At 40.4% G+C, this 27,422-nt stretch overlaps 2 protein-coding genes across 3 annotated transcripts in view; one reads left to right on the top strand and one right to left on the bottom strand.

Moving 5' to 3' along the window:
- Nucleotides 1–359: 359 nt before the first annotated feature.
- Nucleotides 360–17,913, top strand: CHGB (chromogranin B). Its single transcript, XM_075925718.2, has 5 exons — nt 360–468; nt 6,545–6,588; nt 10,883–10,976; nt 13,880–15,675; nt 17,502–17,913. Exons 1-5 carry the CDS (start codon nt 420–422, stop codon nt 17,583–17,585), a joined length of 2,067 nt encoding a protein of 688 aa, XP_075781833.2. The 5' UTR covers nt 360–419; the 3' UTR covers nt 17,586–17,913.
- A 993-nt stretch (nt 17,914–18,906) lies between these two features.
- The window catches only part of TRMT6 (tRNA methyltransferase 6 non-catalytic subunit), a 30,282-nt gene continuing 21,766 nt past the window's right edge, over nt 18,907–27,422 (bottom strand). For both annotated transcript variants that reach the window (XM_006136001.5, XM_014580027.4), the window contains 2 exons: nt 26,615–26,701; nt 18,907–25,280 (listed from right to left, as the gene is read on the bottom strand). In XM_006136001.5, the coding sequence (XP_006136063.2) occupies nt 25,107–25,280; nt 26,615–26,701 (261 nt within the window). In that variant the 3' untranslated portion in view covers nt 18,907–25,106. The remainder of the gene's footprint in view (nt 25,281–26,614; nt 26,702–27,422) is intronic.

Genomic DNA, 27,422 nt, shown 5'->3' with positions numbered 1-27,422 from the left:
TCCATGGGGGGGGGGGGGAGGCGAGGGGAAGCGGTGTGAGGGGGAGGGAAGCGGGTCCATGCGGGCGGGGGGGAGGCGAGGGGAAGCGGGTCCGAGTGTGGGACCGGGGGGAGGGGGAGGAAAGCGGGTCCATGGGGGGGAGGGGAAGCGGTGTGAGGGGGAGGGAAGCGGGTCCATGCGGGCGGGGGGGAGACGAGGGGAAGCGGGTCCGAGTGTGGGACCGGGGGGAGGGGCCTCTGCCTCGGGCGCCGCCCTCCCGCCGGGGGCTCCGTGACGCAGGCGCTGGCGGGATCGCGCCGAGTCTCGCCCCCCCCCCCCACATCCCATCCCGGCGCCCCTCCCCCCCCCCCCGCTCCCGCCTTAAGTAGCGCGGAGCCGCCGGTGCAGCCAGAGCCGCCCCGCGCCCGCCCCGCCCCGCCATGCCGCCCCTGGCGCTGCTCGGCCTGCTGGGAGCCGCCGCGCTGGCAGGTGAGTCCTCAGCACCCTGGAGAGCGCCCGGCCCGCCGCTATGATCCGTGTCCGCCTCTCGCTGCGCGGCTCTGCGCGCAGACAGGCTGCCCGGGGGCTTCGCTCCTCCGGCGGCACTTGCCCCGACAACCGGGCACCGCGGAGCCTTTGTGGCTCCGAGCAGAAACAGCCCTGGCGGCTTGGAACTGCGCTGGGACAGAACCGGGGCCAGCTGAAAGCCATTACAAAGACAGAGCAGACCTGCTCCCCGTGCTGGATTCGGGGGGAAATAAAACAACCCCGCTAATACGTGGCTGGCATCGCGCTCTCCTCCCCCATTCCCATCTGATGAATAGGTTGAATGGGAAAAGAAAGCATTAGGGGAAAAAAATCTACGAGGATTCAGTTTAAAATGGTATGGGACTTAAAACAGATTTTTAAAATGGTGTTTGTAGTTGATGTTCTTAAAGAATAAATCACTAAAAAATGTCCAACCAACTCACCCCAAAAAACACCTTTTGGCATTAGAGGGAAATTTTACCTAGATTGGGAGAGCCAGTGTTTTGTCCTGTAGGGTTATGCCATCTGTTGAGATGTTGTCATCATTGCTATTCACACCACTTTAATTATTTACTCTAAGCATGGATGGTGGTCCGTGGCCTCTTTATTGAAACTAATGGATCACTTGAAATGAATGAATGGATGTATTTGCTGCAACCATTAAACAGACCTGAATTCTGGTAGAGTGAATTATTTGTGTCAAATGCTCTGTCATTTTGCATAGTCCTCTGCAAAAGCTGGACGTGAAGAGCCCTGGACATTTAACAAGATGCTTAGAATGAATAGTATGAGAGGATAGAGAGGTGCTTCGCAGACAAAGATTTCTATGCAAGGAGTATTAGCTAAATACAAGGTGTTTCTAGAAATGCAAAGGGAGAGCATTAAAAATCAATATACTCTTCATAGATGAATAAACAATATAATTACATAGATGGAATGCTTGTTAAATTGACCAATTAATTATATTTGTATGCTCTATTTTAGAAGAGCTTTAATCATGTTAAAAGAATGCAGAAAGAAAATGTCTTGAATGGATTTGCCAATTTGGTCTTTCTTTCAATTTTGTCTTTTCTTTCAACCGTATTCTTATTCTGTATTCTGCTTCTGTTCATTTGGGATCTGATTCTGCTACCTTTACTGTCATTGTGTAGTGCCCAACACCTCCAATATTCCCATTGATTTCAAGGGGACTCATCACAGAGTAAGGTACCACTCAGGATAAGGACCTTTTCACCATAGTGCTTGGTAATCTTCCTACTCTGTTACCTGTATAATTAATGCTAAGGATAATTTTTTAAATACACCTTTTCTTTATACTTCTCAAAAGCTAATCAGCTATCTGTTGATTTTATCTCTAGTATGACAACTACATTAATTTCTCCAAAGGCTTTTGGTCAAGCTATATGCAAAACAAGTTAATTAGAAGCAAGTGGCAAAATATAATAGGGAGTTGATTTTAAAGCAACAAAGCTAGTACTTTTAGATAATAGAGATTTTTTCCATGTTGTTCTGATTTTATGAGGTTTTATATTAAACTTAACTCAAGCAATTTACATGAGCTCTATAACTAAAACCAAAATAAATATTTTCTTATACATACACTGCATATCATTAGGGAAATGTAAAGGATAATGTATTTTTGGGATATTATTTCAGGTTTAGATATACTAAAAGGCATCAAATGGAAAAGCTATCATAGTTCATTTTGTGAAATTATTTCAAGTCTCTTGTTGCTATAATAAAGCAGAAATGAGAAAGGAAGAGATAAATGCTTACATTTGAGATAAAAAATTATCCAAAAGCCCAGTGAAGTCCACCAGAGTTGTTCCATTGCTTCACTGGACTTGATTATATATTTTTATTTGGATGTGACATCACTGCCAACTCTATGTGTATGCAATTTTTTTAAACTGTATAGCTTTCAAAACTCACAGGAGTGAGTAAATTATAGGATTGGCAACCCCCTCCTGATGATCTTTGTTAAAAAGAATTTTTGTTGACATTTCCATTTCAGTCAGGGATTGTACTATCATGAGTTATCGGCACTGATGAAAATTTGAAACGAGTGATCACAGAATCTACATGGCTTCACTAAAACAATCAGAAATTGATGCTTGTAAAACTAATACTTATTTATGATTTCATTTTTCAAACATGGTGAGTACCTGCAGTTCTCATGATTTTATTGGCATTTGTGATCATCCACCACTTTTGAAAAATCAGAACATCTGGTTTTCATGGCCTAAACATATGTGATACAGGAAACGTGCCTATGATTTCTGCCACATAGATATTAAAACAATAAGTTAAATAGTGTTAAAATAGAGGGTTTGCTTTTCCGTACACTTTCTGGTTTTATTTTCACTTTATCAATCTGGAGCACTATAAGGTGTGTCCACACAGCAAAGTTATTTTGGAATAACAGCCATTATTCTGAAATAACTATGCGAGCATCTGCACATCAATTATTCCAACTTCTGTAAACCTCATTCTACGAAGAATAACACCTATTCCAAAATAGCTATTCCACGTCTGCTATTTCGAAATAGCCCCTCACCAAGGCCATTCTAAGTTATTTCGCCTGGGGCTCTAAATCGACATAGCATGTCTACATTAGGCTTCCCTGCAGTGTAGACATGCTATTCCGAAATAACTGTGCAGTGTCCATGTAGCTTTAGTGTGTGAAAACACATGGGGCAAATTCATAACTGCCCTGCTCAAATCCTTTGTGCTGCTAAGGTAGTGCAAAAACATCTACATTTCCTGAACAGCTACAGAACCAGTATAAAAAGCACTATTGCAACCCAGTGCAGGCTGACTACATAGCCAGAATATGCCATACTCTAGCTATCCCCAGCTGCCAGTCAGTCGTTTGGGACTCTTGCCAGCTGGCACAGGTTAGAGCAATCTACAGCAGGGAAAGAACCAAGCAGACTGGCTGCTTAATGGCTTCCCCTCTGTTGCTTTGACTGGATCTTCATCACAGCCGAGAATCTGCCTTGTGTGTTTTTTTTAAAGCTCTCGTGAATTTGATACTCATTTTTATTCCTCCACAGAAAGCTAAATTGACACTTGTCCAATATTCTCTGTTTCTCCTGACATTATGAGGGCCTCACACCTCTTATTAGCCTTGGACTGTCATCTTTCATCATCAGACAAATGCTGCTTGAGGAATATTTATCTATCCATGAAGAGCCTGAGTCTTGGGGTATGTCTACACTTGCACCCTTGTTCAAACTTGGGATGCAAATACAGGCATTCAAAATGGTCAATGAAGCGGGGATTTAAATATCCCGCGCTTCATTAGCACAATCTCGCCGGCGTGCTAGTTCAAATCACAGATGATTCAAACCAGGAAGTGCGCGCCGGGACACGTTAGTTCGAACCAAATCTCTTGGTTTGAACTAATATTACTCATTTTTTGAAGATTTTATATTGTGTGCCCTACCAAATTAAACTGGTGTCAGACCGATGGAGTGCTCTGAAGCTGGGGTCATTAGAAAGGGCACAAAACAGCTACAGGCAACAGTTTATTCACGTTGGTGCAGCAAACATTTTAAGTGCTCCTGTGTTTTCTGATGGAATCAGCTGACAAAGATGAGAACAGGCAATGAATCGGGTCATCGCCTCAGCTTACACATGGATAAGAGAGAAACACTGCATCTACTACACAGTTCTCTCCACACTGGGATCCAGGGGATCTCTCTCCAGCGGCATGCCAAGCACAGGAGCCTCTACTGCTTTTTCTGTGTGGAGAGGGGGCAAATCACATCTTCTCAATGGATATGTTCTAACTGGAATTTGAAAACTGCGACACACCCTGCCAGACATTGTATGGTGTCATTCTGCTCTCTGTTGTCTCTCTCAGAGATAAGTCTTTGCAACAAGTCACTGAGTGCAAGACCAAGGATGCAGATCAGTACTGTGGCTAGTTGGTGTGCTTTTTCTTCCTGTGACTTAAATAACCAACCTGCCTCAGTCAGTCCTAAAACATTAATGGTGTAGGAAGTGATTATGTTTAAACAACACCTTCACCTGCATACACACTGGAGTGCTGCAAGAAATGCTCAGATAGGGACATATTACAGTTTGAGGCTGCATTAACTTACCTTTGGGTTCCCTCTAGGGATCCATCTACAGAGTGACAAAATAGCGTTCTACGTGTCTTAACAGCAAACCCATTATTTTGAAGTACATTCAAAATAATGGGCTTGTTACTCCAACATCCCTAAACTTTGTTGCACAAGGATTAAGGGACTCATCGGAATAACACTTTATTTCAAAATTAGCTCTGTTTAGACAGCACCACATTTCGAAATAGACTATCGTGAAATAAGCTACGCAATTTGTGAGGCAGTGAGCTACGCAATTTGTGTAGCTCAAATTGCATAGTTTATTTTGAGCTATGTGCTACTGTGTAGACATACCTTAGGACTGCAGCTCTGCAGCCATACAGGAAAACCAGCCAATGAGAGCACATCACCTGCTCTGTCCACGCTGTTGGGTGTGGAGGGAAGGCCACTGGAGCTACACAGACATAGTCATGCACAAATCGGGCTCCTGCTGCAACAAAACCATATACCCAGTTGACAATGCAATACCAGAAACTTCTCGCTACTACTGAGGGGAGGAGGTCAGCCTCACAGGATTTTGCTGGCTCTTTGTGGGAGGGGGCAGACTGCCCCAATCTTCCCTCTAGTCTGCTTTATTATGCCTATCTTCTAAATCCCACCAATCACATGATCATAAAAAGAGCAACAGCTGAGTTAACTATCATCTGTACTCTCAGAAAGACGGCAGCTCAGGCCAAAAGTGATGTTTAAGTAGCATAATTATGCACAGTATGGTGAGGCAGGAGTGCAGAGAAAGCCTTCTCTCCCATGCCCCTTGCCTCTGCATAGTTATGTCTGGTTGGCCACCTTATCTAATTCCATTTTTGAAAAACCCCATAGTGAGCCCCATTCATGGGATTCTACAAGGCTTACTCCTGGACAGTAGCATGCTTGATAAGCAGCAAAAGAGCCTACTGTAGTACTAATGTATGAAATAAACAGAATAAAAATGATCTATTCATGCCCAACAGCTCCTTTCCAAAGGTGAAGACTTTGGGACAGAGTCACTAATGTTGCACAGCAAGGTGTTAATTATTTCTCCCTGGTGCTAGCATCACTTGTTACACTGGGAGAGGCAGTAAAAGAAATTCTACAACTCCCTCCCTTGGGTTTTACTTTCCCTCCAGGAGATCACTGCATAGGAAGCTGCTAAGATGTAGCATTCCTGGGTCAGCCCACCTTGACCATGCTTTTGCACCCAACAAATGCCTCACATTGTTCAGACTGCACTGGGCTTCTGGAGGCCCAGTTGGAGGAAGGATTATGGCTGTTGTCCATTCTCAGGATTGGGCTTATGTTCGTAGTCAGAGCTCTGAGCCTCTCCCCATTAGAACCTTACCGAGAAGCTGGAGTCATCAAGAATGAATACGTGTCTTTAAAAGGGTCACATCTACATGAGCTAACTCACAATACACCTCTTTACTTGACCCTCACAAGTTCAGAATGACAATGGATTTTCTGTGTTTCCTTCTTATGTTAGAAACATCAATGGCAGCCACAGAAATAGAGTGTGGGATTGAAATGTGTTACTGAACTACCTGAATGTAGACCCGAGCATCAAACGTTAAAAGACACACCATGCCCCGGGGAGAAACCTATTCTACATTGTTACAAATGGGCATCTCTCAGAAACTAAGTCACTTATCCAGAGTCACATAATCACTCAGGACCAGGGAATAGAATCCAAAAGTATAGATTCCAGTTTCCTGGTCTCTAACGTGAGCCTACAACTCAAGCCAGCAGTTACTTCAGGTTTTGTCTCTTGAATAAGGTACAATATAAAATAACTCTGGGCTGCCTCCGCAAGCCCCGCATCAAGGAAACAGCCCATTTAAGATCAACTTGCCCAAGGACTGTTGTCAGTGAGATTAATGTTGGCTTTTGTATTGGGTGAATCCGTGATACTGTAAACTTTCCCATTGCAGGTGTCAGTTCCATGCCAATGGAAAAGGACCATGTTGAAGAAATGGTGAGTAGCCATATCTCATAAAATGTTTTCTTTAGCAAGTTTTCATCAGAATATTTTCCATCACTTTTTAACACATGGAGTAACATTTTCAAAACCACTTAGGTGACATAGGTATCTAAATCCCATCAGATTCCAACAAGATCTTTAAACCCAGAGGCTATGTCTACACTGGCATGATTTTCCAAAAATGCTTTTAACAGAAAACTTTTCCATTAAAAGCATTTTCGGAAAAGCGCATCTAGATTGGCAGGATGCTTTTCCGCAAAAAGTGCTTTTGCGGAAAAGCATCCTGCCAATCTAGACGCGGTTTTCCGCAAAAAAGCTCCGATCGCCATTTTCGCGATCGGGGCTTTTTTGCGGAAAACAATACTGTGCTGTCTACACTGGCCCTTTTGTGCAAAAGTCTTTCAGAAAAAGACTTTTGCCCGAACGGGAGCAGCATAGTATTTCCGGAAAAGCACTGACAATCTTACATGAGATCGTCAGTGCTTTTCCGGAAATTCAAGCGGCCGGTGTAGACAGCTGGCAAGTTTTTCCGGAAAAGCAGCTGATTTTCCAGAAAAACTTGCCAGTCTAGACACAGCCAGAGAGTTACAAAGATTTTTAAGTGCTTCCTGCACTTAGCGTTGCAGAGCCTAAATCTCCTTTTCAAAATGGATTTAGGCAGGTAGGAGTCTAAATCCCATAGTCAATAGGTTTTTGGCTCCCAAGTGCTGAAATCCCTCACAACATTTTGTTTGCCATACCTAACTAACAGAAAAGCCTAACAAAAGTGTTGAAATCCCTTCAGATAAAGAGTCAAAATCCTCTTGACAGTTAATGGGATTTAGACTTCTAAGTGCCTAAATCCATTCTGAAAAGGAGTTTGAAGCTCCTCAATCAGTTAAGTGTGCCAATATTGTGCTCAGCAATGTTTAAGTACCTTTGAAAATCTGGGCATCAGGTACTTTTGAAAATGGGACTTGGGCACTTTCGAACATTTTTATCTTACGTTTGCCTAAAAAATAAAAATCTGAAATATTCATTTGAATAAAACCAAACATGGTTGGTTTACAAAAAGTGAAGTCACAAACCTGAATAAGTGTCACATTGCTGTAAGCGTGAAATAAGGAAGACTGGTTACTGATTTGATGAGGAAATCCTCGGGCTTTTTTCATGAAAGATACGAGGGTGATCTCAGCTCATATGATACATAAAGGCTGTGTCTACACTGGCGCAATCTTGCACCAAAGCAGCCGCTCTTGCGCAAAAACTTGCTGGCCGTGTGTCTACACTGGCCGTGTGTTCTTGCGCAAGTAAACTGACGTTCTACTGTATGAAATCAGGGCTTCTTGCGCAAGAACTATGATGCACCCGCTCAGTAATAAGACCTTTTGCGCAACTGTTCTTGCGCAAGAGGCCAGTGTAGACAGGCAACATGAATTTCTTATGCAAGAAAGCCCTATGGTTAAAATGGCCATCAGAGCTTTCTTGTGCAAGAGAGCGTCTACACTAGCATGGATGCTCTTGTGCAAAAGCACATGCCAGTGTAGACGCTCTCTTGCACAACTACTTTAACGCAAGAACTCTTGCACTAAAGAATTTTTGCGCAAGATCATGCCAGTGTAGACATAGCCAAAATGTATCTGGTGCTCTCATCAGCCACATCATAGCCTCTACTCAGTTCCCATTGGCTACCTTCTGACAGTCCAGACTACAGAGCAGCTTCAAGCATTTAAAACAGGAGTGAAGAACCTCAGGCCCAGGAGCTGGATCCAGTATTGGAAAACCTCCACTGGCACTCGGGCCCCCATGCTGCCCTACTGCGGGGCTGGAGCACACAGAATCTACTAGCTTAGGACCCACTATGCTCTTGTGTGTGAAGGAAATGTCGGGAGTATTTTTTTCCCCCAGGGACCACGTCACTGAGGTGTTTGCTGGTGTTTTTTTTGTTTTTGCTTTTGCTTTTTTGGCTGTGGGTCAGTAGCCCCCGACCCCAAAAAGGTTCCCCACCCAATTCAAAAGGAGGAAATTTGTCACAAAAATGTTTTCTTGTATCCTCACAACCTCCTCCCTGCAATTACATTGCCCTAAGGGCCAGGAGAGTAATATTTGTGTTGTAATCCAATGAGATTGGTGATTGTGCATTATGAGACCGATCTGGAGCTTTAAACTATTAAAAGAACCCTGAAGCTCTGTATGTTTTGTTCTTAGCTCTAGAAAGCCCTTAAAATTACATTACATTGTAATTTAAGAAAGAAGTTATTTTCGACAGGGCTTTTTATTTTAATTTTTTTTTTACATTTTAGTGGTTAATTTTTCTTTCCTTTGGAGGACTGCACAGTTGAACTTCTGCTATGAAGGCCACATCTATACTTATCACACTGGAGACTGATCTGCTAGCATTCGATTTAACAAGTCTAGTAAAGACCCACTATATCGAATGATGAGGGCACCCTGGTCAGGCCCCGTACTCCTCGATTTGTGAGGAGTAAGGGAAGTTGACGGGACTATTTGCTCCTGTTGACCTCCCATGCGGAAACAATGTCATGCTTGGTGTAAGGTATGTTGACTCCAGCTATGTTATTTACGTAGCTGGAGTTGCATACCTTAAGCCGAGCTTCCAGGTCTACTATAGACCACCTAAGAGTCAGGCATTATAACATAGACCACGAGAAAAATACTTAGAGACTCTATATAGCATTTTTTAAATAGTTGGCTGTAAAAGGTGTGGCATATACAGAATATACAATGGTGTGATCTGCTTTATTGGCACTCCTGAGCCATGTGCTCATCCCAAACTCAGCCAATAAAGTCTTTATATCACACCACACCCTTGTGCATACTCTACAGTGTGACAGCCAGGAAAGAAATATTTCAGCATTCTGGATTTTTCAAGTTATTTTTCTAAAGGTTTCTGTTTAACATTACCTGTTGTGACAGAACTTCACACTTCTGTGGAGTGTTTGCTGTGAGGAACTCTACAAATGAGTAGACTCTTCCCAGGCGTTCCCTGATAGCCCCAGGGCAGCTCTGCAAGTGCCCCCTCACTTTCCTTTTTAAGTCCCCAGTAATTCTGTGGAAGTTCGTCTTCTAGTCCACCCACAGTTTATTAATAAAACAGTTGAAAACTCCCAAAGCACAATTCATATCACCCCAGTGAAAGTAGCCTCTATAGCTCCCATATGCTCTGGGTTACTGGCATAACACATAGCACATTCCAGCACCCTGTGCCACACTTAGATTCTGTCTGTCCTTTTGCCCCTCTGCCAAGACAGTGACCCCCAGCCCTTCCTGCCAAAGGGCAACCCCACTTTTGCCGAGGGGGAGCCTCACAGCCTGCTGGGAGTATCTACGGCAGCGTAGCATTCGCACTCTCCCAACCCTCTCAGAGTCCTCAGAGTCTAGCTCTCCAGCCAGGAGACACCAGTGAGGAAACCTCTCCAGTGCTACCCGTTTCTTCTGCTCTCTCTGGCCTTTAGCTACATCTCAGAGCCATCAAGCCTCTCCTTCTGCTAGTTCTCCTGGCATCAGCCCTCCAGTCATGTTTCTGTGGCTGGCGGCTGCCAGGGAGCAAATCCCTCTTTCTATTCTTCAGCTTTAGCCTGGGAACCACCTTCTCTCTGGCAGCTCTCCTCTCCTGCCCTTCCTGGGTCTGTCTGCTTTGACTCTTCCTGATAGACTTTTCATAGCCCCCACTTACTGCCTTGTCCTCTTCATTGGTTCAAGGGGGAGCAGGTAGACCAGAACAGGAAAGCTGAGCTCAGTTTGATTTAATGGGCCAGTTATGAGCTCAATGTGATTTACATATTAATTAACCCAAGTGATTTGTCCAAGGTCACACAAAGTCAGTAATGGAGCTGAGTATTGAAACCAGACCTCTGCTCAAATCACCAGACATGCACCTTCTCTTTTAAAAATCATTTTACCAGTACAAATTCTAAAGGTTGCTGACATTATTATTTGTATACTAATTATACACAGAAGCAGCGATCAGATGATTTTGCTAGGCACTACACAGACACATAATAAAAGGTCCACTCTCAAAAATCTTATCTAAGCAGATAAAAGGTGGAAGAAATGAACCATTAACATCCCCATATTTTTTATGTGGAAATGAGGTGGAGAGATATGAAATTACCTGCCCAATGTTATGCAGGAAGTCTTTGGTAGAAATTAACCCAGATCTCTTTGAGTCACAGTCCAAAGTTGATATGCCAAAACATCTCTCTGATAATGCATGATTGGACATGTGTAGAGTTTTTAAAAGTTTTACATTTGAAATGTGCTTTTCTCCAACTACTGCTTCTTCTAGGTAACACGATGTATAGTGGAAGTTCTCTCTACTGCTCTGTCTAAACCAAATGCTCCACCAATAAACCCTCTGTGCAAAGATATCCTTAAGAAGAGTAAGTGCAATACTAAATGAATTTGAGTTACTCATTGAATAAGTGTCATTGCTGATGAAGAGAATTTGGTAGAATGTGACAATTTTATAAACAATGATTATTTTTATGATGTGTTCTCATTTTATAGAGCAGATGCATTGGCATTTTAATTTCATGTACAAGAAAAATGTCTTCAAGGTTAACAGTAATTCTTAAAATTAATTTTTTTCTGAGCTCTGAATCCAAACCACATTTTTCAAAAGTGTTATGAAAAGCAATCATTTGTTTCTGTTGTTCCCAAATGCAAATATGAAAACATGTAATTTTGCAACGGAAACATGAGAATAACTTTTTCACAATCTGTAAAAGTCGCATTCTTATTGATGAGTCATGTTTAAAATTAAGTAATCTTTTTTTTGTGTGAGCAATCTCACTCAAGTAAGTGGGACTACATATGCAAGCAAAGAATACTCAGAAGAGTAAAGGGTGGAGGATTAATTCTCTTGTTGATGTCTAACAAAATAATGTTCAAACAGAATGCATTCTACCCAGCATTACAAACATGAATATTATAGGGCATAACCCTCTTCCCCTAGATTTCAGCATTAAAACTAACATTCCCTTCAATATATTTGACTAATCTAGGCCAGCCTTGACCTGGTGGCTAACAATGGGTTAAGAATCGCAGGCTAAACCAATTAGCTGGCCAGACAAAAGACAAGGAAACAAATACCTGATGTCCTGTCTTTAACTTCTCTTGAAAATCAAGAAAATAGCTGAGTTTTTACACAAATCCTGAAAATGAACAGACTTGGACAAAATAGAGAATGCATTTCAAAATGGAGGGGGTTTGCCAGTAGCTGCCTCCTTTTTAAACCAACAATGCTCCAACTTGAGTGCTTTGGCTGATGACAATTGAATCAGCATTACATTGGAGAGAAGCAGGGTTTCAAGTAGACAGGTACCAGTCTATTCAGTGGGTCATACCCAACACCTTAGAATCTGCCAGTGCCGTTCCAGAGTACTGGAGTAATGCTCCAAAGAACTGAAAATTAGCCTCTCAGGTCTTACACTAGTAGCAATTCTCCTCAGTGTCCTGGAATTTAGCACCCAGAGACAGGTACTGACCTGCATAGTTTATTAATAGTCATAGTGAACTGTGACTCAACTTAATAGTGTGGCAAACTACAGTATTGACTTCGTTTTTTCAACGGATGTTTAATTACAGAAAAATAAAGACTGGCACTTACCTAGCAAGAAAAGCAATAATAATAATAAAGACCACAGTTGACATTACTCACAGTAGAATGATAATTCACAGCATAACACAATGATTAGAATAGGGTGATTGTCAATGCTTTTCAAATACACCTGGCCCAAACTTGGTGGAGATTTTAAAAAAAATCAAGAGTGATTTTGAATGTTTCTTTTTTGCTGCCCAATTTGAAGCCCCCTAGAGCTGCTTAATTTTCATAAAGGGGTGAATGTCACACCTGTTTAAGGGGTCTCAAGTTAGAAATAAAAAAATGGAGGGCATTGAAAAATCATTAGTCCTTTTTGAAAATCTTGGTCTTGAGCTACTGTATTCTCTCTCTATATAAAAAAGTTTTTCCTGACAGATGACAAAATGTGTCAGTCGGGTGACAGAATGACATCATCATCAGCATCAACAGGCTCTCAGCAAAGTGAAACGGATGGGGATGGGTAGGGGAGTGCAGCAAGCAGAGGGCACAGCCCCCTAGTAGGTCATTAAGCTGAGTGTGCTTATCCTTACTACTGTATCTAAGACCCAAACTGATAGCAAGTGGGACACCTAGCATTCCATTCTTGACATCCTGTCATATAGTATCTTATTATGGGCACATGTGTTAGCTCTTTTTCACTGAAGCAGAACGATTTTTGGGATGGTGGGGGATGCTATAAATTTACAGACCTCTTTCAGGCAGGCAGACAGATGCTGTCTATTCAAGGTAAGACATGTGAAACAGATGTTAGTCTGCACAGCCTTTTGATGTTGATTCTGAGCTCATTCACATTGGTGTAAGCTGAAAATATTTCCATTGAAAGCAGCGGAGTTACACTGCCTAGGATACACTTGAACCTCTTCGATCCAACAACCCTGGGAAACAGGGCATGCTGGGTTAAAGATTTTGCTGGGCAAGAGAGGGCGCTGTGGGGTCTGGACATGAGGGAATAGGGTGCTTACTTGCTGCCCCGTTCCCATGGGCACACGGAGCAATGTGCTTCCCACCACTCCCAGGTACCCCCTCCCACCACCATGGGAGCGGCAGGAAAAAGCCTCAGAGGATACGGCTCTGAGCATTGCCTTCCCCTCTGCTGGGAAGGAAGGGGAGCGGCAGCGCACAGAGCCATTTCCTCCTCCATACAGGGGTGGTCCCGGATTAGGAACACCTGGAGTAAGGAGGTTTAACAATACTATTACAACCAATATCAGAATCAGGCTCTTATTTAATGTATTGGCAAACATCATAGTGTGTGTGTGATTTAGGTCTAATAACTACAGGATCATAACTTGGTATCACTTTGGTACTATGAATTCAAAAACCTTGAAATACTTTTCTATTTACTTGGAGTATCCCATTCACTTTGGATGGACTTAAGGTGCATGAATTTGAACAGTTGAGGACTGACTTTGAAAGGTGCTGAGCATTCCACTGACTGTAAAGTGAACCAAAAGTCCTTAATAGAACAGCTGGTTGAAACACACTGGCAAATTAAAAGAAACATTGGCAATTTCTTATATTTTAGGAGATTTGACCAGCTTAAAAATGCATTTTATTTTTTCACAAAGTCAATCTGACCAATTTAGCAAGCATTGAAAACTAGTCCACTTCTTCTGTCTGAAGAATGTGTTAATGAAGAGTTGAGTTAACATTGTAAATGTTTGTTTTTTGTTTTTGTAGGCAGCAGGTATAACACAGCAGAAAAGAAAAATGAAAATGAGGAGCAGCTTGAAGTGAGGCATTTGCAAGAACCATCAGAGGATGAAAACCATCAGCAAGTGAGTGTGGAAGAACAACGAGGTCGGAAGGAAGAAAGCGAGGAAGAGAAACACCTTCATGAGGAAGATGAGAGCAGAAGTGAGGAGGACAAACACAATGGGGATAGTCACTCTCATGAGACTAGAATCCATAACAGAGGAAAAAAGCACCGTATGAACGTAAGAGGTGAGGAAGAAGAGGATGATGATGAGAACAGCTATAAGAGAAATAACCACAGTGAAGAAGGAATCAAAGAAAAGGGGAATCATGCTGAAGACTCAGAGGCAGAGTATGAACTTCCAGACAAAAGGTCTCACTCCAAAAGCATGGAGGAGTTCTCTCCCGGGGATGATAAACTCTCTGAGAGCCATAGGCACTCTGAGGAAAAGATGAACAGCAATGAAAAGAGACACCATGAAAGTGATGAAGATGAGGAGCAGGAAGTGCAGGAGGAAGAGGAGGAAAGCAGTGAAAGGTATCGCCATGAGTCTAAGGAACACAGTTCGTACCAGTACAGAGAGCATGAAGCATCTGAGGAGAACGAAGAAGAGGAAAAACGACGCTACAAACCAAAACATTATCACAAAAAGCACAGAGTAGGTGACTCCTCCAAAGAAAGGCAAGATCACGATAGTGAGAAAAGGAACCCACTTGAGGAACCCAATGATGATGAGAATCGATTCTGGGATAAAAAGAGCCATGACCAGAAACACCATTACAAAGAGCCAGAACATCACCTTGAAGAGAAGAGGAGGTATGGGGAACACAGCTCTGAAGAGTTGGAGGAGAAGAGGCACACTGGTCACGGGAGCGAGTACAGAGAGCAGCGCCATCAGAACAAGAACAGTGGAGAGGAAGGCCAGAGGTACCACATTGGTGGGGAAAGCGAGGAAGACAGACATGAGAAAAAGAGGTACCATGATGAACCACGTGAGGCGGGGAGACATCACTATGAGGAGAAGAAACACCATAGTGAAGAGAGTGATGAAGACCTCGATAAGCACCATGGTCACAGAAACAGGGATGAGAAGAGACATCATGGCGAAGGCAGACACCACCTACATGACAGGGAAGATGAAGAGACACACAAGCTGCACAGTGGAGAGAGCAAAGGGCAGTCAATGAGGCCCTATAGTACTGAGGAGTGGGATGGGGAGGAGAAAAGGTACTATCCTGGCTACGAGGGGGATGAAGAAATAGAAAAGAGACATTACAGCGAGAATCAGAAACAAGACAATGAGGATAGTAAGGAGAAAGTGAGGTATGGGGAAGAGTATAGGAGTCACTTCCCTGCCGACAACGCAAAAAGGGCTGCAATGCGGTACAGTCCCTTATACCACCACTTACAGTGGAAAAGCAGAAATGATGACAAAAAGGACAATATGGGGGAACAGATTCTGGAAAGTGAACAGGAAAGCAAACCCAGCCTGAATGAGAAGAATTTCTTCCCAGAATACGACTACGATTGGTGGGAGAAAAAGCAGCTTCTGGACAGTTTGAATCATGGGCCTGGTGAGAAGAGGACTCTCGGAAAGCTCCGCAAACTTGATATAAAAAGACAGTATGACAGGATGGATCAACTTGCCCAGCTTCTGAATTACAAGAAGAAATCGGCTGAATTTCCAGAACTGTACAATTCTGGGGAAGACCTAAAAAAGCGTCAAGTGATCAGGAGTGACAAGGGAAGTCTCAGCCAGAGGCCTCTGACAGAAGAGGAGGTAGGTGTTTATGGGGTTTCAGTGAAAAGCTGAGCAACATTGATATTCCTTAATAAAAAGCTCAGAATTTAGATCCAACCTATCAGGAACCATTCCAGTAGAATCTCCGAGGGAAACCTCGCAAAAAGTGTAGTGAATTTTCATTCAGGGCCAGATCCTCAGTGGTTGTAAGTCAGCATAGCTTGGCTGAATTCAGTGGCACTCTGATGATGTTCACATAAACTGGAGAGGGTACTGTATGGCAAAAAGGGCAGTTGGCATGGAAAAAAATTCTGATTTCTAGGACAGCCGCACTTTTGCAAAATATACCTCTTCTATGACACACACCGCACACTGTATCTGGGAGATTACCGAAGAGAAAGCAGTGCTATGAGACCAAAAGCAAAATGACTTCCACTATTCTACAAAAGTTCATGTCAGTGATCACCTTTAACAAAAACCCCTCACCATTCTCTTTAGACATCTAAATCACAGGCAATGACTTTCTTCTTCCTGGGTGTGTGCTCCACCCGGACCCCCCCCCAACCCCACCCCTTTTCCCAAGGCCCCACCCATCCCTGCTCTGCCTCCTCAAGTTTTCTTCCCAATCCACCCCCCCCTGCCCCCAAGCACACCATGCCCTTACTGTGCTTTCCCCTGCACTATTTTTTTGATGGATGATCCAAACCCAGAGCAGCCTCAGCGTCGGCGCCTGTGAACTGAATAACTTTATATCAGTATTTATAATATAAAATAGTATTTCTGACGGCAAACAGAAGGGAATACAAGGGGATCAAGCTATTAAGGTACCTTTATGTACGGAAGGGAAAACTGGCAAGTTATGAGACTACTTAATTGTTAATATTTACCCAAGTTATTTCTTTACTGTGGGAGAAATACAATCTTCCACCACAGTATTTGAGTGCCTCACAGCATTTTAAAAAGTAGTAACATCAGCTACATAAAAGTAATAGAAATTTAAAATAATCATTAGGACATCAAATACATCCCTTACATCAATATAGGACCACTTTCAGAACTCCTTACTAAAGGTAGGTAATCAGATTTTTTTTGTTGCTGTCCATTGGCTATTTTGAAATGTGAAGAAAGTCAGCTCTAAATCAAAACAATATTTTTTGAAATTTTCAGTGAGGCTCATTTTGGTTTTTGGCAACTCTTAATTTTTTAAAAAATAAGAGGTTACTTTTGAAACAATCTCTTCAAACTGAAAAATCGAAACGTTTTATTTTGAAAATGACAGAAGGAATCAATTTTTAGAACTTTTTGGGGGGGGTTTGTATCAGAAATGGTTTTGAAATTAATTGTTTGGTGAAACCAAACACTAATTCGCAAGACATTTTGGTATTGCCAACTCTGCATTTTTCCACTGAAAAAAGTGGCAGTTGAAAAATGTCACTCATTACTACTCCTTATCCAAGCAAACATATCATTGAAGTTAGAAACTTCAGGGGTAGCCGAGTTAGTCTGTACAGGATAAACTTAAAAAACAACAAATAGAAGTGCTACCAGACTAACAAAACATGTAGATGGTATCATGAGCTTTCGTGGGCAGAGCCCAGTTCTTCAGATGCCTGAGTAAACAGTGCTGACTTGGGCTTTACCTAGTTCAAATAGGAATTGATTCAGGGGAGCTTTATGCCTGTGTCACGTAGAAGGTCAGACTAAATGATTCACAGTGGCGCTTTTTGGCTCTTATATCTCTGAATTTAAAATTACATGGAGGTGTGTTTTGGTAACATGTCCTACACTCTATTTTTGGTACTACAAAATAACATTTACCTATCTGTTCCATGCCCTAAAATAATCTTGGTTTAAATGCTTCATAGGAAAAAGAGCTGGAAAATCTGGCTGCTATGGATTTGGAACTGCAGAAAATAGCTGAGAAGTTCAACGTTAACAGGAGGGGATGAAGACTGTGTACAATGGTGCATTTCAAAGCTAAGTGTAGCGTTACTTACTTAAAATACTTATATTTCTTGGTAATTCACTGCCACTGAAGTATTGTTTACCCTAAAACAGGAAATGCAATTTACTGTCCACTGAAGTGTAGTGATTTACACAGCTGGAAATGTCTTTAATTTGCAATTATGCTACTGAGATCCAACTAGCATGAATTCTAGTATATAAACTTACATGTAAGGCAGATATTTTAATATGCTTGTGAAAATAATTGTGTTTGTGTTCTTCAGAAATATATTTGTCTGAGTTTGAAATAAAAATATTCATCTTGGACCAAAATCCTTCTCCTTGCTTGACTTGTTTTGGTCTAAATTTTGTGAATATTTTCAAATAACCCAGATCAGACAAACAGATGTAAATAAAACACTGAAATGTAGTTTCTGTATGTTTATTTCTGAAGCTTAAAATAGAAACACACATACATTTTTTTTATATTCTAGATAGCAAGAGCTTGTAAAGTATACCAGAATCTTGATAGTTTGCACCAATGACTCAAATTTATTGTCAGAACATTAGTTTTGTAAATTAGCTGCTATGTAAACATACATCAAAAGTAAGGTTATTGTATCACCAAATACACATGGTTGTTTATTTTGGCAGTTCATAATGCTTAATATATTAATACATTCACTGTGGTAGACTATAAAAGTAGAGTCAAATTATACCACACTTGTACAAACTGAGTAGTTCTTTGGGAGTACTGCCATTAACTTGTGTGAATAGGTGCTCCCCCATTGTAGAGGTAACAATATCTCATCAATCTCTCACACAATACCACACTAGTCATCCTTTGTACAGAAATGCCAAGCTATAAAGCAAATAGATTAGAAGGGTTCTATGGTATCATCCTTAGATGGACCAACGGTGAATGAGCAACTGGTACAGAGCTTGGATCTCCACAAAACAGTCTGTCCTTGCTAAGAACAATGAGTAGGAGGGCTGTAGAAACATCAACTCATGAATCATATGCCACCACACAGCAGCATAAGGAATTTTCCTTTAAATAGCTTCAACTGCTATTTGTGTATCCTGAGCTCAAGTTTAATCAGATTTATCTAAGTGTTTAAAAAAATTGCCATGACAATGTCTCTTTTCACTGTATAACATGGGGGAAGAATACACGTGTTTAAAGTATAACATGTTGCCTGCATGTATCACAGCATATGTTCTGCTTGGACTATTTTAATCCAACTAGCCACCTGCTTATTAAAGTATTTCATCCTAAATCTAACAGTGCAAAGCAGCTCAGAACAAAATTACATTTTAAGATCCTCCTCCTGCAAATACTTAGGCACATGCTAGTGACACTGAGTTAAATGGGGCTACTCAAGGGCTGGAGTCTGTCCCATTTAAGTGACAGAGCAAAACCCTAGCCCCACTGAAGGCAATGGCAGTTTTACTATTGACTTGTATGAGGACCAGGATTTCACTGTAAGATGTCTCACTTCTTATGCAGGCCCTAAATGTGTGAATAAGTGTGTGGCCTGCAAACTTCTTTCAGACTTGACTCCCTGGAAACACAACATAATGCCCTTTCTCCTCCACTTCCTACACAAGAAATATTTGCCAAGAGCATCAGCGGTGAGCAAGCAGTTTTCAGAAGCTTCTAGGGATATGATAAATCCCCCTTTTTTAGAATTCAAACCAAAATCAAAGTGACATCCATGAGAAGTACTGAATACAATCATGTTCATTATAGCATGTAACATTTATAATTCACTGAAGCTTTGCTTTAAAATAACTTGATTTAAATAAAGATTCATATTTACAGCAATCATTACTCAGAATAGTCTTAGGATATGTGCTATGGGGAAAATATGGCCATACAATGTAAATGTGAAGCTGCTGAAAAGCCTGTCAACCACAACTTACTGAATGTGTGCTGGGAGTCAGTCTCAAAACATAAGTAAATATAGATTTTGTATAAAAATCATTTACAATGCTAATTCATAGGGAATAATGCCCTAATATTTTAGCTAAAACATAACAATTTAATCTGCATTCAATACACATAATGTTCAAATCTGGCAAAGTATTCTGGGTAAAAAACGTAAGCAGAACTGTATCGCCTCTCTGGCGGAAAGCTATTTATAAGGCTCCAACGCCTCCTCCCCACCAAAAAAAAAAAGCCCAAGCTTGTGGTAGCTCTGCTATTTATAAAGCCTGTGTTCTGCTTTCATTATTCCACAGGGCTGATATACCTACCCACAAGGGCTGTACTTAGGGTGCTTTCAAAATGAAATACAGAGCCCACTTCTATTTTTGGATCATGCCAACTGCAACGGGCAGCCAGCTAAACTCTACTAAGCAAAAACAAAAACAAACAAAATCTTTTCCCAAAGCTAGTTCTGTTCCCTGACAATTTTTCCTTGTCAAAATTCAACTTTCTAGCAACAGGTGTTTCAGCAGCAGTTGCTTAACACTCTCCTTTCCCCTGCTAACACACATGCTTAAACAAACAAACAAACAAACAAACAAACAAACAAACAAACAAAAGATTTTTCACTCTTATTCAAAGACCAGCACAACTAGTTTTATTCAAACTTTCAAAAAAGTCACCCTCTGACAGGGAATAGGCCTGGACTATTTCATTTAATTATGAGCATCTGGATGCAAGTTCTTTAGTAACCTGAATTAGAGATCTATTAGCATTCAAGCTGTAACATGGGCACATCAAACTCGCCAACTGGCCACCAGTAAAGATTTCAGTAAGGTATTCAGGCTTATCTTGATAAACATTGTTGGTCCTACAGCCCACATTCCTCCTGTTCTTATAACACTGACAGGTTTTTTTTTTTGTTTCCTAACATTTCTCACTGTGATCTTCCCTTCCTCACTTGATTCACACATTACTCTCTACTGACCTCTTGGTAATTATACAATCATATCAAATTACTGCGTGATGTGGACTTTAAGGACTGAAATTCTTTTATCTTCCACAGTGGCTGTTTGGCAGCCACCTAGATTTATGGTCCACATGACTGGTAATACACCTATGTATCCAACCTTCAATATTTCACTTGACTGCTAATACATGTCTTATATTAAATAAATGCTTATGCCCATCTTACAAGCAGCGTTAGCTCTTGGGGGAAATGGAATTACAGTGAATTTTATAATTAGGTAATGTGGTTCAGTGACAGGAATTAATACCGAAAGAGATTGTTAGACAAAATGTCTAATGCAAATGAGATCAAACTAATTTGAGGCATCTGGTTTTCAAAAAGTAATTTCTATGTTCATGTGTCTGTCTCTTCTACAGCTAATTTATTTTGTCACTGAACTACACATTGAAAGTATCAGACAACATTTTTTTTCTTGAATTAGCACATATACATTAAATCCTCTCTCTCATGTTTCAAATGGGGGTAAATCCAGTTTCAAATGTTAGGTTTTGCAATCAATGGTAACCTTAATATTTATCACACGTACAGAGATTTATACCTTTGCAGTACTGGAAAGGCAACTTAAGCATCTCAAGAACTCAGTGAAAGTGGCAAGTATCTACCAGTTATGTCTTATAGAAAAGGAAACTGAGACATAGCAATGGAGATTTAAACTAACATTGAAATGCAGGAAGTCAGTGGAATTGGGATAACTAATGAACTCAACTTCCATCCCCATATCCCTTGCTCTGAGCCACATCTCACTTGGCAGTAATATAGATGCACAATAATTTTAAGTAGGGCTGTTGATTAATCACACGGTATTCTATTATTTAACAAATTGAAAGGTATTAAGTATTTTTCAATGTTTTTCTACATTTGCAAATATTGATTTGTTATAACGCAAAATACAAAGTATACAGTTCTCACTTTATATTATCTTATTACAAATATTTGCACTGTAAAAATGAAAAATACTATTTAAATACACCTCATGCAAATATTGTAATGAAATGCCTTCACAATGAAAGTGCAATTTACAAATGTCGAATTTTATTACATAACAGCACTCAAAACAATACAGTGTAAAACTTTAGGGCCTACAAGTCCTCTGTCCTCTTTCCTGTTCAGCCAATTGCTAAGACAAACCGGTTTGTTTACATTTACAGGAAATACCGTTGCCTGCTTATTTACGTTGTCACCTGGAAATGAGGCTAGGCGTTCACATGGCACTTTTGTAGCCAGCATTGTAAGACGTTTGTGCCAGATATGCAAAACAACCACGTACCCCTTCATGCTTTGGCCATGCTTCCATGCTGATGACTATCGTTAAAAAAAAAGTGTTAAAATGCATTCATTCAGGGTAAATCTAATCACTAAAAATGTCAACAGTTACATGTTTACACATATGGGATGGGGGCGGTGGCTTTTAAGTATCAAAGGCAGCCATGTGGGAAAAAGGGGAAGCCACATGCCTCCCTGCTCTGCTGCCTCTGATACAGGTGGGATATTTTCTGTGATGCTGCCCAGGCAGGTGGGAGCTAGTGCTCAAGGGGGAAGACAGCTTTTAAGCTAGCTCCCCATGTGCACTGGCTCCCACACTGCTGCCTCTGTATCAGAAGCAGTAGCACAGGGCTTGGGGAAAGAGAGCAGATGGGAGCCACTGAGCACAGGGAGCTGTCTTAAAAGCTGGTTCCCCACGAACACCAACTCCTTCCTGCTGGGGCAGCAGTATAGGGAGTATCCTGCCTACATACAGAAGCAGTTATGTGATTGTGGGGGAGGATACATGTTTATACTTTCATATCCCTAGTGTTAATTAAATTTGTGACTAAACTCCTTGGAGAAAATTGTATGTCTCCTATTCTGTTTTATCTGCATTTTGCCATGTATTTCATATTATAGCAGTCTTGGATGATGACCCAGCACATGTTCATTTTAATAACCCTTTCACAGCAGAGTTGACAAAACGCAAAAAAGGTGCCAATGTGAAAATTCTGAAATAGCTGCACGGTGGTTTAAGAATCCAAGTGTCATCCAAAAATCTGAGAGGGACAATACGTGGAGCAGATTTTCAGATGTCTTAAAAGAGCAACACACCAATGTATGAACTACAGAACTGAAACCACCAAAAAAGACAATTCACTATCTTCTGGTGACATCTGATTCAAATGATGAAAAGAATGTGTGTCGGTCGGCTCTGCTTTGGATAGTCATAAACATGTCCACTGAAATGGTGATTGAAGCATGAAGGGACACAAGAATTCTTAATGCATCTGACCTGTAAGTATCTTGCAACACTAGCTACAATGCTGTCATGAGAACCCCTGTTCTCGTTTTCAAGTGACATTGTAAACAAGAAGCAGGCAGCATTATTTATTATAAACTGTAACCAAACTTGTTTGAGCAGTCGCCTGAATAAGGAAGAGGACTGAGTGGATCTGTAGACTGTAAATGTGTCACATTTTAATGAAAGATGAACTTACAAATGTAAAATTATGTGCAGAAATAAATCTTGTACAGAAATAAACTTCATTCAAAAATAAAATCAAGACTGAACTACAGTACTGGTATTAGGTGAATTGAAAAATATATATTACAGTGCAAATATTTGTAATAAAAATATAAAGTGAATACTTTGGATTCTGTGTTGTTACTGAAATCAATATGTTTGAAAATGTAGAAAGCATCCACAAATATTTAAATAAGTGGTATTCTATTATTGTTTAACAGCACAATTACTTGTGTGATTAATTGTGATTTTTAAATAGCAATTAATTTTTTAATTGCTTGATAGCACTAATTTTAAGCCCCTTTGAAATTCCCAATCTCTGTTTTCACTGAATTCAAGTGTATTTGTGAGATAAATAATTCTTCACCTCACTTTCCCCCTTCCAAAAAAAGGTTCTAGGAAAAAAAAAAAATCAGATTAATTTCAGCAAGTAGCTCTCTCCAGATAAGTAATTAAAAGAACATTAAGTCATATACTGGATTTTTTTAATATACTGCTTCCTTGCTATTTGTAACACTTTCACCATTTCCCCAATATAGTCAGTTTCTTCCACTTTGCATGGGCCTTTCAGTAACAGGGGAGAGAATTTTCATAAACTAGGAAAATATGATTGTCAAGGCATAAATTAGCAAAGAGATCTGGAGGCAAAAAAGGTCAATATGGTAGTTTACTCATGACAAATATATACATATCTTCTTTAAAATGCACATATTTACATTTTGATTAGATTATTAGCTAGTAAAATGTCTCAGAGGGGTAGCTGTATCAGTCTGAAACTTTAAGAGTCCTGTGACACCTTAGAGGCTAAAAAAATATATTATGACTAGCTTTTTAACCACAAAAGCTCATATTATATTATATTTGTCAGTCTCTAAGGTGCCACAGGACTGCTTGTTATTTATTGGCTAGTAGCACACCAAAAATGTTAACCTTATGCCTAAGGTGTGCAACACTTTACATTTTAATGTAATCTAATTTTTTTTTTAAATACACACCCGAAATATAGCTTCCATCCCTGAGCTATGATTCTCTATTAGGATTTGAAGCCCTGAAATCAAGCAGAGGCCTGCTGATTCCAGTGGGAGACTCATGGATGTAACAGTCCATGTTACTGGATCCTAATATGTGATTTGGCCGATTTATTATCACAAACTCCCCCTGCCCTCACCCAAAAGCTTTTCTTCCCCCAAAGAAGAAAATAAAACAAAATGTCTCTTTTCAGAAGAAAATTCACGAGAGTTTAATTGAAATGGCAAATGTGAAGTATTTTGTCATTAATAAAAATTCTACACAGAAAAGAGACAAAACAGTAAAATAAATATGGGAAATTTCAAACTGGTCACATTAAAAAGAATAAAAATCAATACAAATCCAGATTTCAAAAAAATGCAATACTAATAGAAAACATTTTAAACATTTGGTATTTTAATTTACCATCATAATACCTGATGTTTTTCATTTCTTCCTTTCAGGAACAAAAAGCCAAGATATGATGATTTGGTTTCTCTTTCTTTTCGTTTTCCCATTCAAATAAAAGTGCATGATTTTGCTGCATTGTTTCTGCTTGGGTTAAAAAAAAGTCACTTAAAATGGCAGGGTTCTGCATTTGAAAAGGAAATCAGATTACTATACATCATATTTTAACCTGCTTTAGTTATAAAACAAGAAGCTAATTTAAGGTATCTTAATTTAAACCCTACCTCTGTAAAGGACTTCAGAGTCCTATTAATTTCTGCAACCAAGTAAGATGGTTTCATTAATCCATGAATCTCAGCCCTATAGTTTCTCTCTCAATGTGATCAGAAAGTGTTTCTGAAGTTACTGAATTGTTAATGTCTCTGTTGCTTAACTCTGTCAAAGATGTTCTGATACAAAGTTACCTCTAAAATTTCTCTCCTTCCTGTCATGTTACCAGAGGAAACTGACAAAAATCTTCTCTAGAGTACAATTCTGCTTCTATTGACAGGCGTGTAACAGGCATATTTTTCTTTGTTGTCAAGAGCATGAAAAGTACATCAGATACATTACTAACTGTAAGACTCTTGAGAACTAAAAGTACATCAATTCTCCAGATGTTAACAATGAAGTTCTTCAAGTTTGCGCTTTTTAGACGCTGGCTCTTCAATTTTCTGTGCTTCTAAACTGTTGGCATCGGATTGGACCTTCTCCATGGTGACAGTGATACCTGATAGAAGGTATCCCCCACCTCCACTCATCATCAGTTTTGGATGGCTGCGATCTGGCAAGACCTGTACAAAGAAAAAAAAAATCAAACATTTTCTGTGAGAGCATATTAAAAAAAGGAATTTAGGCAAAACTTTGAGAGACTAGAATATTTTAGCTATAAAACCCAAAGAAGGTTGGAGAAGTGCATTTTCAGTATATTATGCAATGATAATTAATCCTTTGAGGATTGCAACTCATTTTTCCCTAGGAGACAATAGAAATACAGAGGGGTGTGCATGGACAGGTTGACCACTAGGGAAAACAGATTTATCATGAAATTACCATAGAGAAGTTATAAATTATTACACCTGGGTATGTGAAGTAGAAAATTACTGAAAGCATCACAGGTTCCTTCGTGTTCCTAATCACTGAATCTTTCCAAAAAACATTCAAAAGCCTCACTGGTAAAACATCTCATATTACTTACACAGCAAAGAACAGCATCAGTCCATTGTTAGTTTATCATTCTCATCCTCAGCGAATTACCAGAGTGGAAAGAAGCTTAACAGAGATGCTATCTTTACCATAGAAAACTAATTTCAGTGTGAAAAAATCTCCGCTATCAGATATTGCTATCATATTTCTACTCCAATAGTCTAAATTATCACTAGATTCCCCCAAACCAACATACAGAAATTCCTCATTGACCACAGCTAACCTACCGATGGACAGTGTCAATAAAATGCAGGATTCTCTTTAACAGATGGACAATCTGCTTACAAATAATAAAAAAGCCCAAAATAATGGGCTTGCTGTGAAGACAGAGGATAGCTATTTCGGGATACTCTGGTACCGTGAAATAGCACTGCAGTGTAGATGTACCCTTTACTGTTCAATAATTTGTTCTACTAGCTTTCCAGTTATCAAAGTTTGGCAAAGCGGTCTATAATTCCTCAGGTCTTTTTTTATTCCCCCTTTTAAAAATACACTACATGTTTGCCCTTCTCCAGACCTGTGGGCTCTCACTTCCCCTAAATATTCTTTAAGCCGTTTTCCTATTCTGGCTCATTTTTTCACTCTTGTTGTTACTACTGTATTAAGCCTGCAGTCACAAATAACCTCTTTCGCGTGAAGATGGAAGTTAAATGGGCATTAAAAACATCATCCTTCTTGTTGTCCTCTTTTTTTTTTTAGCTCCCCTTCTCTGCTATGTAGTGCACCTACACTTTCCTTTGTCCTTCTCTTACTCCTAATGTACTTACAGAAATTTTTCTTATTGCCGTTCATGTCCCTTGCTATTTTAGACACAAGGAGAGAAGTTTGGATAAAACTACTAATTAATGAAAAGTTGAATATTTGAGTATACTTTTTTATAAGACTGCATTTCCCTGACATAGGCATTCCCTGCGGCTCTTACCTGATAATTTCGTAGCCAGGTTTCAGACAACTTGAGGTTAATAACACCACCTTTTTCTCTCAGCTTTGTGTAACAGTCTAATAATGGCTGAAATTAAAAAAAATGAGTTAACTAAACTTGTCTCAAACTTAAAATATAACAATATATACATAAATATAAACACATACATATATTATATATATTTATATACACACAGATTTACTTGATGCTGTTCTAGTCCTTAACTAATTTTTTGTTTTTTGGAAAATAAAATGAAAACGTGCTGCTTCATTTGAATCATTGCTCTGGGGTGGGGATGAGGGGTTCAGTATGCAGGCTGCCCCAGGGAGAGCGGACTACCCCAGCCCTCTCTCACTGCAGCAGCTTGGAGTCAGGGGCAAAGCACCTCTCCATGGCCCTGCAGCTCAAGTGGATATAGCTGGGGTTGGGATGCAAGATCCCTAGCTGGAACAGGCACAGGTTTGACTGCCCCCTGCACTCCCCAGCCAGAATGAGGAATGCAGCAAACTGTGCACTTTCCCCTTGCTGCCTGACGAAGATGAACAGCCAGTAATGTTTCCAGAGGAATCTGAGGGTGGGGGAGCATCAGCACTTCCCTACCTCCTTAAAGGATGCCTGTGAGGTATGAAGTTTGGGATGGGGGCAGTCCTGGTTTGGGGGGCAAGCGGGTGTGCCTTTTCTGTGTCTCTTCTGCATGGTTTTATGAGAAGCAATTCTATTCCAGGCAAAACCAAACTCTTATCTTGCTGCATACCAAATGTGCTCTTTCTAGCTCTTACCATTTTGGAGGCGTTCTTGAACAGACAGA

Source organism: Pelodiscus sinensis, chromosome 3 (genome assembly GCF_052426305.1).
Source record: "Pelodiscus sinensis isolate ZL-2025 chromosome 3, ASM5242630v1, whole genome shotgun sequence".
Taxonomy (NCBI): domain Eukaryota; kingdom Metazoa; phylum Chordata; order Testudines; family Trionychidae; genus Pelodiscus; species Pelodiscus sinensis.
The sequence above is the reverse complement of the archived record's forward strand: the minus strand, read 5'-3'. Positions and strand labels throughout refer to the sequence as shown.